Raw genomic sequence first — 14631 nt, forward strand, 5'->3', positions numbered from 1 at the left:
CTCAAGTTTTATGTGCTCCAGACATTCTGCGGAGCCAGAGATGGTTTCTCAGCAATGCTGATGGTACATTAAAAGCTCATTTTCCCAAACGTGGTACTGAATATGCACTAGGAGGAAAGAGCCATTATATTGGGTAATATCGAAGCTGCAGCTGACGAATGTTGCTGAGATTTTCTGTGAGTTTTCCCTCGTGACTCGGGAGCAGGTCTCAGAGGAAGAGGTACTCTGCCACGCTGGGCATCTGGCCCAGACTGGAAGTAAATGCCTGGTGGCCCTTGCACCCTTCTGGGCCAGAGGATCACAGCTCCGACTGGGAGCCTGGCAGAGGGTGGACACTAGAGGGCGCTCAAGTGATCTATTAATAAAACCTCACAATCGTTTTGTGAATCCCAGTGGAACAGGTGGCAATTGGGTCTGAACACGGAAGTCCAGGCAGGTGTGAAATTTCCTTCTCCTAGGCATCTGCTGCTGTTGTCTGGTTCCAAAGGCCCAGCCCCTAGGATGCCACCTCCAGGAAGTGCTCTCTGCTACCTCTCTCCTCCGAGCTTGTTAGTACTCATCTGCTCCTCATTCCGAACTAGCACCTCACGCTTCATGCTGTGGTTACCTGTGAACGTGAATGGCTTGACTCAGAGTCAGTTAAAGTGGGTCTCAGGCCTGGCTCGCTCACCCCCTTGCTCATTCATTAATTCACATGAAGGCTGTACAGGTTGGATACTGAGTTCACAGGCAGGGGAGCCAGCACCTGGGTTTCAAATCTGAGCACCACCATTTGGTGGTTGTGTAGCCAGGTGGTTTTTCTCTCTGTGCCTCTGTTTTCTCATCTGCAAAATGGCAATAATAATAGTACCTCCTTCTCAGGACGAAGGACTAAATGAGATAAATATAAAGGGCTTTAAGTGGATGTTGAGCACATAGTAAATGTTTTAATAAATGTTAGCAGATTACAGATGAGCCTGGTGGGCTACAGTCCACGGGGTCATGAAGAGTCGGACACGACTGAGCAACTAAGCACAGGATCCACACATTTAGAAAAGCTCACCTAGAGGAAAGTGAACGTGTTAGCTGCTAAGTCATGTCCGACTCTTTGCGACCCCATGGACTGTAGCCCACCAGGCTCCTCTGTCTAAGGAGTTCTCCAGGCAAGAATACTGGAGTGGGTTGCCATGCCTTCTTCCAGGGGATCTTCCTGACCCAGGGATTGAACCTGGGTCTCTCGCATTGCAGGCAATTTCTTTACCATCTGAGTCACCAAGGAAGCCCCAGCTAGAGTAAATGGGGGTCAAATGAGGAGTATTCCTTGCCCTCCAAAGGCCAAGATACAGAATCCATGACTGTGGGGAGCATTAGTGGTGCTCCCGGAGGCTCATCGTCACGGTTCTGTTCTAGGAGAAGCTCTACATCAGTGAGCTGCTGCCTCTTGCCTGGCACAGGGCTGGTGGCTGCTTAAGTCAGCCACCCGGAAAGCCAAGTGGACACCAAGCTGAAATCACAGCTGCTGTTCCCTTTCCCCCTCCCCCAGGCTGGGAGCATCCCATTGCATCTTTTAGTCCCCTGTGACTTAGATGCCACCCTGTAGGCAAACTTGATTCACTCCATACACAGCCTGAAGGGTGCAGAAGGCACTGGGCTTCGAGGCAGAGACTTGGGTCCGAATTCCATCTCTACCCTTATTTTCACTGTGGGACCTTGGACAAGTAATCTCTCCTCCTGTTTATTCCATCAATAAACAGAGACTGAATATTATCTGCAAGCCAGGCCCTTTGTTAGATGCTAGTGCAGAGCAAAGCATAAAGCACAGACCCAGCCTTCAGGCTGTGCCGGGCTGGTGGTGTGGAAGGCATCTGAATGGACAACCACATATTTCCAGGAATTTAGTCAGATACTACCTTTATTTAAATTTTTGATACACGATTCATCATATTTTTGGTGGCAATTCTGCCTTTTAAAAATGCTGTATAAAAAAAGGACTTGTCTTGATTCCTGAGTTTTGGCACATGCCCTTAAATCTTGTGATGGAAGCAAATGCCTCACCTGCCTCTCCCTACATCCAGCTCAAAGGATCCAGAGAGCCTCTGAGAGAAAATGACTTCTGAATCGGGTCCTAAGGCAGGAATAGGAGACCACCAGGTTGACAAGGGGGAAGAGGAGTCCAAGTAGAGGGGATGGCATGCAGTGGTGCTCAATCAGGGGTGGTTTTGTTCCCAGGGAATACCTGGCCATGAGAGGAGCTATTTTAAAATTTTTGACTTGGGATTGTTCCTAGAGGCCAGGAATAGTGAAAGGAAGCCAGGGATGCTAGACATCCTACAATGCACAGAACAGCCCTCCACAACAGAAAACAATCCCTCCACCAATGCTGGTTGGGCTAAGTTGAGAAATGCCATACTAAACATCAAGGAGCGGAACATCATGGCATCATGCTACCTTGGGCTGACTCCTTGACTTCTCTAAGCCTCAGTTTCTGAATCTGAAAAATGGGGATAATAGTGGTACCTGCTTTAGAGGGTTTTTGGGAAAAGGCAGTGGTACTACATCTGTACACAGCAGGTGCTCAATAAATAGCCCTATCTTTTCCAACTTTGAACATACCTCAAACTTCAGAGCAAACCCTTCTCAAAAGAAACAGCTTCCCCGGGTTCCAAAGAAAACTAGGACACAGAAAAGAACACATTTTGTTCTTTTCTGACCTTTCTCTTAGAGAAAACCACGAGTCTTATCTCTCAATAGAACGTGAGCCTGTTTGCAGAGAACCAGCCTGTGTGTTGGCTTATCACTGGCCTGAGTTTTAACAGGGACTGCATTTTTATGACTGCGTTATAAACCTTTGCAAAACCCACTTTTAAACTAAAATACGCCGACAGGTTCTTAACTACTATAGCTACTAAATTAAGCATGAGGGATGGAGGGAGGTGCAGAGTGCAAAAGAAAACAAAAGTGCCCTGAAAGAGTCAGTGGAGGTAAAATAATGTTCATTAAAAATAGAAAAACAAACACACACAAAAATCTTTTGTGTTCAACTTCACACTCGTACATCATAATGTTCCAGTAAAAGGCCATTTCCCCCTGAGATAATAAAAGAATTGAATTTTTCCTTATCGGTCATCTATTTTTCTAGCTGAAGCTATTACTCCCGCTCTGGGGTTGCTAGGCAACAAGAAATATTAATAGCAGCTTTTATTAGCTTAGCTTTTGCAGCCGAGTACCAGAATGAGAAAATGGGAAACATAAATGTGTTACATAAATCTTTCAACCTTTCAGAGCCGGTGTTAGTCTCTGTTTTCATAATGATTTATTGGAGTGATGGTTCATTTATGAGAAAAAGGAGTGCAGGATAAGAAAACGGAGCAGTCCCCTGCAGGAGTGTTTGAAAATAAATAATTATAGCAGGAGAGCAAAAGCTGTTTAAAGCCATTTTTCTGAGTTTTATAAAATGTAAAAAGACATATTTCTTTTGCTTACTGCCTCTAAAAAACAGGGGGAGTGAGTTTCATCCAGACTCTGTAGAATAAAAAGGAACCTCTGAACCTCTGGTCTACTGCCACCCTGCGTAGGATTCTCAGAGGTCCATTTGGGAGATAAATATCCCGACTCCCACTCCCCAGAAGGAAATTAGCCAAAAACATGGAAGCCAGGAGAAGCTCAGCTACAGAAGCCCTATGGATGCCCTTGTTGTTGTTCAGTCACCAAGTCATACCTGACTCTTTGCAACCTCATGGGCTGCAGCATGCCAGGCTTCCCTGTCCATCACCAACTCCTAGAGTTTGCTCAAACTCAGGTCCATCGAATCGGTGATGGATGCCCTGCTTTTACCAGAAGATGGATCCTTCTCCAGGTCACATAGCCAAGAAGAGTTGAGTTCAGGTCTTTCTCTTTATTGGCAAGCAGGAGAACTGACACTTTTCTGTTGCTGTCAAGCTCTGAGCCTTGACTGAGGTCCTGGTTTAATGACCATGCCCATCCCCTGTCCACCCCCAGCTGGGGCCCACTCCCCACCCACAGCCACCCCACCCTCTGATCTGCCTTCCCCAACACCCACTTCTTGGATTGGCGAGCATTGGCGAGTCTGATGACACCTCCAGCAAAGCCAACCCCAGGCAGGTCAGGCTGGACCAATAGAGATACCCAAACTGTATCAGTAAAATGAACAAGTAGAGTGGCTTACATTTACTGAATGTCCACTGTGTGCCAGGCACTGGGGACATGCCTACATCTGATCACTGAATTCTCTTAAGTTCCCATAAGACGTAGCTCAGATGGTAAAGAATCTGCCTGCAATGCAGGAGACCGTGGTTCAATCCCTGGGTCAGGAAGATCCCTTGGAGAAGGGAATGGCAACCCACTCCAATATTCTTGCCTGGAGAATTCCATGGACAGGGGAGCCTTGAGGGTTATAGTCCACGGGGTTGCAAAGGGTCAGACAACTGAATGACAAACACACACACACACACATTACCCAGCAGTTAGGAGCATGGGCTCTGGGGTTAGGCCAACCTAAGTTCAAAACCCAGTTCTACCATTTGTTATTCTCCACCCTGTGACTCAGAGCAAGGAGTTAATCCCCCCATGCCTCAGTTTTTTTTTTCATCTGTAAAATTTAGGTAATGTTACTTATCTTACGGGAACTTGTGTGTGTGTTAGTCGCTCAGTCATGTCTGACTCTTTACAACCCCAAGGACTATAACCCGCAAGGGTCCTCTGTCCATGGAATTCTCCAGGTAAGAATACTGGAGGGGGTTGGGCTGCCATTCCCTTCTCCAGGGGATCTTCCCGGCCCAGGGATCGAACCCAGGTATCCTGCAATACAGGCAGATTCTCTACCATCTAGCTACAAGGTCTTACAACTGCTGGATAATACTAACCATCAAGAAAACAACACACACACAAATGGCCACAAATCCCTGCCCTTGCTGCATCTATACCTTTCTGCAACGTCACTCAGCCATTTCTCTCTTTGGGGTCTACTTCTGGGCTTGGCCATACGACTTGCTTTGGCCAAAGGAACATTAAAACATGTGATGCAAGCAGAGGTTTGAAAAGTGGTTGCATGTCAGAGCCTCTTTTTCTTGATGCTCTCAGGAGCCCTATCACCATCGCCATGTGAACAAGCCCAGGTCACCTGTGGCCACATAACCTGCACAGACCCAGCCAACTGCCAAGTTGTGAACAAGACCATCCAAGGCCATGCAGCTCCAGCCAAGCTGCAAGCTGACCCCAGAAACCAGCCAAGCCAGTCCAGGTCAAAAGAACTACCTTGCTGTTCCACAAAAGAACAGGAAATAGAAAAAGTTCATTGTTTGCTTTAAGCTACCAAGTGTTGGGGTTTAAGCCATTAAGTGGGATAGTTTTGTTACACAGCAAAAACTAACTGATAACAATTGCAAAACAAAACAAAAACCAATTTATGCACTAAGAGCAATCAAATTAACAGGTTGGACAGGGTGATGGGTTTCCACTGGCCCTGTGGCTCAGAAATCCAGAGGATCAAAGGTTTGGGGCCTTTGGTCCCTTTATCTCAGACTCCAGAGAGGACCTCTTGCATGTCAATTTGTGAGAATCATCTAGAGGGAGATCAAGTCTTCTGGGTGGAAGAGGAGTGAGTCAGGGATGGGAGGAGGGGAGGAACAGGAGATTGGAGGGGAAGAGTGAGAATAGGAAGAGAAGGGGGAAGGTGATGGGGAGATGAATATGAAGGACTCCCCTCCCTGGGTCAACACACAGAGCCTGCCCCCAAGCTCTGAGCCCTGCCTTCAGGCTCTGGAACCTAAGCCAGGGCTGCAAGCTGTCTCATGGGAACCACCTCTAAGGCGAGGGGGTGAAATGCAACTGCGAAACTGCTCAGCCCTCTCCCTCGGCCTATCCTAGGATTCCAGCCAGGAAAGATCCTTCACTCGGTATGCCCCCAGCCCTCTCTGTGCAGGGAGAAAGTCCAGTCTTGGCACGATGCTTTGGGACAAGGACCTAGAACATGGACAGTATAAAACTACCAGTCCAGCACTCAGGATGTGAGTCCAAGTTGATGAGGCTCGAGCCCCCCGGCCAGTGGCATGTGTGGTGGTCACTGTAGGGGGAGTCTATCCAACCCCAAGCCCATATGCTTATTCAGTGTGTCACAGCTGACAAAGCAGTCACTCCCATTTTCCTATCTGCGAGTTCACCAGATCTAGAATTCCAGTCTCCATTCTGTCGATGGGAAAGAAAACTGAGGCTGGGAGAGAAGTTACTTACTCAAATCCCCGGAGAAAGCAGTAGAGAAGAGTCAGTGCTGGAGGAGAATGTTTGAATGATGCCTGTGTGCCACTCTTGTGCTCACTGAAGCCCACGACTGGACCACAAAGTTCCAGTGACCTAGCGGATGGCCAATGACCAGCGCTCATCTTAGGGAGACGCCAGATTACCCAAATCACCAGGACCTGTGGCTGCTTTTGCCAGAACTCATTTCCCATCGTGGCCCATCTCCACCTGTTCAAGGCTCTCCAAGGAGTTCCTCTGGTCTTGCAAAAGGAGCAGGTTCCCTGAGAACTTATCTAGGAGCATCAGGCTTTGTCCCTTCCCAGGATAATTCCTCTCCTGCGTAAGCCAGGACGGTGAGCTCAAACATTTCCCAAGGACGACTCCAAAATAAATTATTTCAGACTTAACAGAGGCTGTTTAATAAATTCCACTCTTCTAGTTTCTTTGGGTATTTTAGAAACTGATTTATACACACAATATCTCTCTCAAAATGAGACAATCAACACAGGATAAAATTATTGAGTTATGAAAATAGGGGTCAGATGGAGGTGCAGCGCTTTAAATTAAACTGGCAAAATATATCTTTCATACTAAATTGACTCTTTTTGTCTTGGAAATGAATGTTTAATCAGTTAAGATGCTGAAGTTGAGGGAGAAGCCTTGAGCATATTTAATTTTGTAAAAGAAGCCTGAAGCCAATATTGTACAGGCCTCCTGCCGACAGCCATACCTTTAAAACTGAAGAACCAACTCCCACACAAGCTGGGAGACCATGCGGGCTGGGCAGGGGACCAAAAGGAACTGGTGACCTCTGGCATCAGAGCCAAGAGGGCCTGGCATTAATGAGAGGGCTGTCAAATGCCTTAGTGTCAAATGCCACTGCTCCAGGGACCACTTCCTTGACACATCGCAGCCTATGCAGAGGGCACCTCGTCATTGGGCCATCTTCTGTGCCCCCGGTGGCCCTGTGGCCAAGCTGCTCCACCCCTTGGGCAGCTGCTAAAAACTGTGAGGTACATGGTAGGGGACAGAGCTGGGAGTGAATTCTGGTTTGGGGACTTAATAACTATGTTATACTCATTCATTCATAAAGTACATAAACTATTAATACTAGGGTCAGGTTATCACTTCCCCTAGGAAGCAGTAACCTCACATCTGAGCCAGGTGCCTCCTCTTTGTGATTTTAATTAATTAATCAGGCTGCATCAGGTCTTAATTGCAGCACGTGGGATCTTTGTTGCAGCATGTAAACTCTTAGTTGGCCAGGTGCCTCTTCTAGGTGCACAGAGCAACATGCACTGATTCTATCAGAGGATTTATTACATGTTCAGAAGTGGGCTCCTCACCTGTCTTTCTACCTGCACTGGTTGTTCCTCAAGGGCATCTCGTAGGTCCAGAGCTCAGAACAATGTCTGGTACTTAGCTGGCTCTTAATCAAGACTGATTACTGTGGTTAAGCCCAAAAGTGGCCCCTTTAAGATATCAGATTCTAATCCCTGGAACCTGTAAATGGTTCTGTACTTGGGGGGAAAAAAAAAAAGAGTCTTTGCAGATGTAATTAAAAGTTAAGGCTCTTGGGATGGGGAGACGATCCTGGATTAACCCTACATGTTGTAAGTCCCTAAGCATCCTTATAAGAAAGGCAGAGGGAGATTTCACTGACAGAAGAGAAGGCGATGTGATGACAGACAGAGACTGGAGTGATGTAGCCACAAGCCAAGGACAGCCGGAGACCACAGAAAGCTGGAGAAGCACAAGATGGATTCTTTCCCAGAGACCCCGGAGGAAGGTCACCCCTCCCGACACGTTTCTCAGTCCAATGATACAGATTTTGGACCTCCATCTTCTAGAGCTGTGAGAGTATAAATTTCTGTTGTTTTTAAGCCACAGTTTGTGACAATTGTTACAGCAGCCGCAGGAAACTAACAATCACCTACCTGCTCTGAGTCTCCGTTTCCTTACCGCAGTTGTTCCTGCCTCACTTGGAACTTGGGAGTGTTATGTGAGACAATGTTTGTAAAGCTCCCTGCGTGGTGCTTCACATCTCGGGGGTCTGACACAAACTCCAACATCACCCACATAGCATGCATGTCCACACACACTCACACACACACACACCTTCAAGCTTCAGCTCAGACAAATTTAAAACAATTGTTGGGCTTCCCTGGTGGCTCAGTGGTAATGAATCTGACTGCCAATGGAGGAGTGTGCATGCAAATGTGTGAGCGCTCAGTTGGGTCCGACTCTTTGCGATCCCATGGTCTGTAGCCCACCAGGCTCCTCTGTCTATGGGATTTTTCAGGCAAGAATACTGGAGTGGGTTGCCATTTCCTACTCCAGGGGATCTTCCTGACCCACGGATCCAAACTGTGTCTCTAGCATCTCCTGCATTGGCAGGCGGATTCTTTACCTCTGATGCCAATGCAGGAGACACAGATTCAATCCCTAGTCTGGGAAGATCTCACATGCTATAGTGCAACTAAACCCGAGCACTGCAGCTACTGAGCCCACACTCTAGAGCCTGTGCTCTACAAGAGAAGCCACTGCGATGAGAAACCCGTGCACCTCAGCTAGACAGCAGACCCCGCTTGCTGCAACTAGCGAAAAGCCTGCACAGCAAGGAAGACCCAGCACAACCGAAAATAAATAAATAAAAATATTTTTTAAACATCTTTTAAAAACAACTGTCTTTTTAGCATATGGTCCCAATGGATGGACGTGTTCTTAATTGGTTTCCCACTTGGTTTGGCAGCCTTCCTCTGGGTAAAATAGTTTGGCTTACCTTTCATTTCATAACGAGGGAATAGAAAACCCAGTGAACCGTTGATAACTCTCACTAATGGAAGAATTAAAGCGATCTGAATTTGTGAAGCATCTTAAACATGCACTAGTTTTAAAGGAATCTGGAAAATGGCTCCAAAGTGCCTATCTGGACTAAGCCCAACAAAGGCATTTCCTAGGCGAAGGGATCAGGGGGTCATCCTGATAAACAGATAATCTCCTTTGCAATGATCAGAGCTCTTATAACCAGGTGCTCCTACCAAGGTACCTGCGAGTATCTGGAGACTGTTCCTTTAGGTAAGTGAGACTTGCGGAAAACACTGCCACTCGTTACAGTGGGAATTCATTTTTATGACTAATAATAACAATAGCAAATATTCCCTGATTGTTTACTCTCTGCCAGACATTTGCTGAGACTTTACATACATTATCTCAGATACCCATCACTGTAAGAAAAGAGGATTGAAGCTCCGGATGTGGGGCCGGGGTTAGCACTGGTCTGTGGGATGCCAGAGCCTATGCACTAACCACTACCCGACACTGTGTCTGCTGAAGACTAGCATCCCAGGCCAGTGACACTGTGACCAAGAACCCCAGGCAGACGCACGCCTGCATCCACGGGCCTCCCCAGGGTACACGACAGAGATGTCAGCCAGGCCGTGCACTCGCCTGGGTTACCACAAATCCCGAACCGGGACTGTCTGGAGTTGTGAAGTTTTTGCTAGGAAATTAGCTGGGCAAGCAGCTAAGGCAAAAGCATTGTAACAAAATGGAATTAAAACCATACACTGTGGAATCTGCAGGTCTCTGAGAGAGAAGAGGAAGCTGAGGGTCTGCATTATTGATGGGCTCCTTTTTCAAGAAATGGAGCAGCAATTTCCACTGAGCACTTTAGTGAACAGTAGAAAATGTGGGCCTTGAATTGGCTTCCTCCTGCTCTCCCTGTCTCTCATCTACGTCTCACCTAGCTTCACAAAAATAAAAGTGACGTGGCTCTTGAAAATACACAGAGTATGCCAGGTTGTTCTTCTTTTTCTTTTTAAGCAAGGAGATTTGGTGGTAATAAGAGTAAACAATAAATAAATAGAATATAGTCAAGATTGGTGGATGATAAACCGTGTAAATGAAGGTCTCAGACATCAGATAGAACTGGGCCACAAATTTGGCTGTGACCTCTGAACAGCCTTGGTAGGGATAAACAGGATCCATCCAACATCATGTGATTCTTATAGAAGTCAATTTAGCAATCCCTCCTGCCCTCCCACAGGTGTGTTTCTGACAAAATCAAGGAGATACCGCGGTTGGTCCACCCATGGTGTCCTCCTTGGAAGACTCACACCACCACCTACCAGAGACATCAGAGAAGATGCTGGCTGCCGGTAGCCGTCGTGCCTGCTGTGTGGATGATACTAATGATATTGCTGGAGTTCCTGGATCCAGCCATGCCTGAAACCCTATGTCCAGCCCTCAATACCTAGATATTTCAGTCTTTTTTTTTTTTTTCTGCATCAGCTTCTTTGAATTTTATTCTTGTCACTTAAGAATGAAGTTAAGAGGTGTGACTATCAATATAATATTAATTGTAAAGGAAGAAGCAAAAAGAAACATATACCCCAGTCATTCAGAAGAAGTACTAGAATTAAGGAGATTTTCCTCATTATACAAAAGAATTCTCTACTGTCTTTCTATAGGTCTTGATTGTTCAAACCAGTCATTCATTCATGCTGAAAACTCAAACCTTGCTCAGCACGGGACTCAGGATCCTTATGATCCAGGCCCTACTAATTCTTTCATGTCCTCTCTTCCTATGCGATTCCATGTTCTTCCTCTCCAGCCCAGTAAGAGCGACCCACATGCCACACCTGGGCACAACACGAGCCTCCTGCTTCTTGCTTTTGTACATGCTGTTCTTGGCCTGGAAGGTCCTGTTCCTGTGCTGGTCTGCCTGCCAAAGTCCTTCCTATCCTCAAAACTCTAAGTCAGTCACCACCCTCTTCCCTCCCAGCTTAAGCAAGACACAATATTTTTTAAATAATATGATTCCACTTATATGAAATGTGCAGAAGAGGCAACTATACAGAGACAGAAAGTAGATTAGTGGTTGCCTAGGGCTAGAGATGGGGATGGGGTTGGGAGTGATGACTAAAGGGTATAAGGTTTCTTCGTGTGGTGATGAAAAGGTTCTAAAATAGCTTGTGTTGATGGTCACACAGCTCTGTGAATATTCTAAAAGCTACTGAACCGTATACTTTAAATAGGTGAATTTCATAGTAGGTGAACAATATTTCAATTTCAATAAAGCCTTTTTTTTGACCGTGCCAGGTAGCTTGTAGGATCTTGGTCCCCCAACCAGGAACTGGACCCAGACCCCCTGCAGTGGAAGCATGGAGCTCTAACCACTGGGAAACCAGGGAATTCTCCTTCAATAAAGCCTTTACAAGGTGAGACTATACTATTAAAAATAAAAATAAAACAAATAATATCAATATATTATAAACAGAGCTTCAGAAACAAGTAGCATGAGAACACAAACTTCCCTCCATGCCCACCCCCCATATTCTGCGGACCCCCATGCAAGTGACCGACACAGCCCAGACCCTGCACCTGAGCAGAGGGTCCTCTCTTCCTTGCCGTAACCCAGCAGGAACCGTGGCAGGTAACAGGGACTCACCGTGGGCAGCTGGCCTGATAGCAGGTGGCTGTCCTGGGCCAGCATGTTGGACACCATGATGGCTGGGAGGTCCATGGCCTGGTAGGAGTAAGCAGGGAGCAGTCCGTTGGGCGTGAGGCCGTGGCACAGTGAGTGGTAGCCGGCTTCGTGGTCCCCCAGGTGCAGGAGGGATGGCTCGGGGAGGTTGGGAGGTGTTATTGGGGGGATCTCATAGTCTTCGTTGCTCTCGTTCTGGCTGCTGAAGGTCTAAAATATCAAAAGGGCAGGTTGTTGCGGGTCAATGTTGTACAACTGCAGAACAGGCTTGACAGCACCAGTGATAGCCACAATGAACACCCCTTAGCAAAGCAGAGAGGGGATGGTCCCTCTGCAAGGCACACAGTCAAGATGATGCAGTCAGACTCCTGACCCATCCCCAATGGGTGCTTCCTCCTACTGGACAGTCTGTATACAGAAACCTGCCCTCCTGGAAAGTAGGGCCACCACCTGCTCACCTGTTTTTCTATTTTCCCACCAGATCTGGCCACTGTAGCCCACCATGAATCCATCTGTCTACATCCACCCATTTTACAGATGGAAGAACTCAGGTCCTGGAGGAAAGTGGCTTGTGCAGGGTTGGTAGACGAGCCAGGAGTGGAGCTGAAGTATCCTGGCTCCATGCCTGGTGGTCTTCCAGGGCAGCTGGATGACTTTCTCTTGGGTGTCCCCATCTGTGTCCTCTCTTGGTCTTCTCATCTCGGTAAATGGTACAAACATTCCCCCAGGAGCACAAGCTATTCCCCCAGGAGCCACACTGGACACTTTTCTCTCCAAACGTTATTTGTTTATCTTCCCCACCTCATTGCACTGACCAGGAAGCTCCAGTACAATGCTAAATAGAAATGGTAAGAGTGGACACACTTGCTTTTTTTCCTTAAGTATCTCAATATTTTATCACTAAGCACCCAGGTGGTGCTAGTGGTAAAGAACCTGCCTGCCAATTCAGGCGGCATGATCCCTGAGTAGGGAAGGCATGGCAAGGAGGAGGAAGAGGGCATGGCAACCCACTCCAGTATTCTTGCCTGGAGAATCCCATGGACAAAGGAGTCTGGCAGGCTACAGTCCCTGGGGTTGCAAAGAATTGGACATGACTGAAGTGACCCAACATGCAAAATGTTTGCCATAGATTCTTATAGGTATTCTATAACAGGTTAATTGTATTCCTTCTTCTTTCAATTAGGCATCAATTTTTAATTTTATTGAATTCTTTTCTCTTGCATCTACTGAAAGGCTCAAATGAGCCTTTTCTCCTTTAATTCAGTTAAATATGGTAAATTGCTACACTTGGTTTTCCTAATGCGAAAGCAACCTTGTATTTCTGCATTGGACCCTACTTGGCTGTAATGCATTACTATTTTATCCATTATTAAGTTTTGATCGCTGATATTTTGTTTAGGATTTTTGCATCTAGTTCATGAGTGGGATGGGCCTATGATTTTCCTTTTCACACTGCTCTTATTGGGTTTCAGCACCAAGGTTATGTTAGCCTGGAAAATCATTCTTCCTTTCCTATGCTCTGAGAGTGATTAGACCTAGAAGAGTTATATGTGAAACGCAAGATGGATCTGAGAAAACATGAAAGAGAAGTTTCAAGACATAGAGGAAAAAATGGACATCTCTTTAATCAACAGACTGGAGGGGGAAGAGTGAGAATGAAGCAGAGGGATAACTGAAGAGATAATGACTGGGAATATTCCAGAACCGATGAAGGACACTTAAGGTACTGGTGAATATGATGGTGACCTGTGGTCACCTGTCTATGACAAAAGAGGCAAGAATATGTAATGGAGGGAAAACAGGCTCTTCAATAAATGCATAGCTCCACATAAAAAGATGAAATTAGAACACTAACACAATACATAGAATAAACTCAAAATGGACTAAAGATCAAAATGTAAGACAGGAAACTCTAACACTCTTGGGGGAAAAACATAGGCAGAACACTATTTGATGTAAATTGCGGCAAGATCTTTTTTGATCCACCTCCTACAGTAATAAAAATAAAACAAAAATAAACAAATGGGATCTAATTAAACTTAAAAGCTTTTGCACAGCAAAGGAAAACAGAAAGAAAGCAAAAAGGCAACCCTCAGAATGGGAGAAAATATTTGCAAATGAAGCAACTGACAAGGAATTAATCTCCAAAATATACAAACAGCTCATGCAGCTCAATGTCAAAAAAAGAAATAACCCAGTCAGAAAATGGGCAGAGATTGAAACAGACATTTCTGCAAAGAAGACATGCAGATGGCCAGAAAGCACATGAAAAGATGCTCAACATCACTAATTATTAACATTAGTGAAACGCAAATCAAAACGACGCTGAGATTTCACCTCACATTAGTCAGAATGGCCATCATTAAAAAACCTATAAACAATAAATGCTAGAGAGGTTATAGAGAAAGGCAACCCTCTTACACTGTTGGTGGGAATATAAATTGATACAGCTACTATGGAGAACAGTATGGAGGGTCCTTAAAAATGTAAAAATAAAACTACCATATGACCCAGTAATCCCACTCCTGGCCATATACCCAATGAAAACCATAATTAAAAAAGATAAATGCAACCCTATGTTGAAGCTGAAACTCCAATACTTTGGCTGCCTGATGCGAAGAACTGACTCATTGGAAAAGACCCTGGTGCTGGGAAAGATAGAAGGCAAGAGGAGAAGGGGACAACAGAGGATGAGATGGGTGGATGGCATCACTGACTCAATAGACATGAGTTTGAGTAGGCTCTGGGAGTTGGTGATGGACAGGGAAGCCTAGCGTGCTGCAGTCCATGGGGTCACAGAGAGTCGGACATGACTGAGCAACTGAACTGAACCCTGTGTTCATAGCTGCACTATTTACAATAGCCAGGATATAAGCAAATGAAATGTTCATCACCAGATGAATGGATAA

The 14631-nt window shown here is 46.0% G+C and overlaps 1 protein-coding gene across 1 annotated transcript in view; it reads right to left on the reverse strand.

Annotated features, from left to right (window-relative positions):
• TOX2 (TOX high mobility group box family member 2) overlaps positions 1–14631 on the reverse strand; it is a 95355-nt gene that overhangs the window by 42044 nt on the left and 38680 nt on the right. The window contains 1 exon segment of the mRNA XM_010829127.1: positions 11687–11932. Within this exon segment, the coding sequence (XP_010827429.1) occupies positions 11687–11932 (246 nt within the window).

The sequence above is a fragment of the Bison bison genome, unplaced genomic scaffold (assembly GCF_000754665.1).
Source record: "Bison bison bison isolate TAMUID 2011002044 unplaced genomic scaffold, Bison_UMD1.0 scf7180017864500, whole genome shotgun sequence".
Lineage (NCBI taxonomy): Eukaryota > Metazoa > Chordata > Mammalia > Artiodactyla > Bovidae > Bison > Bison bison.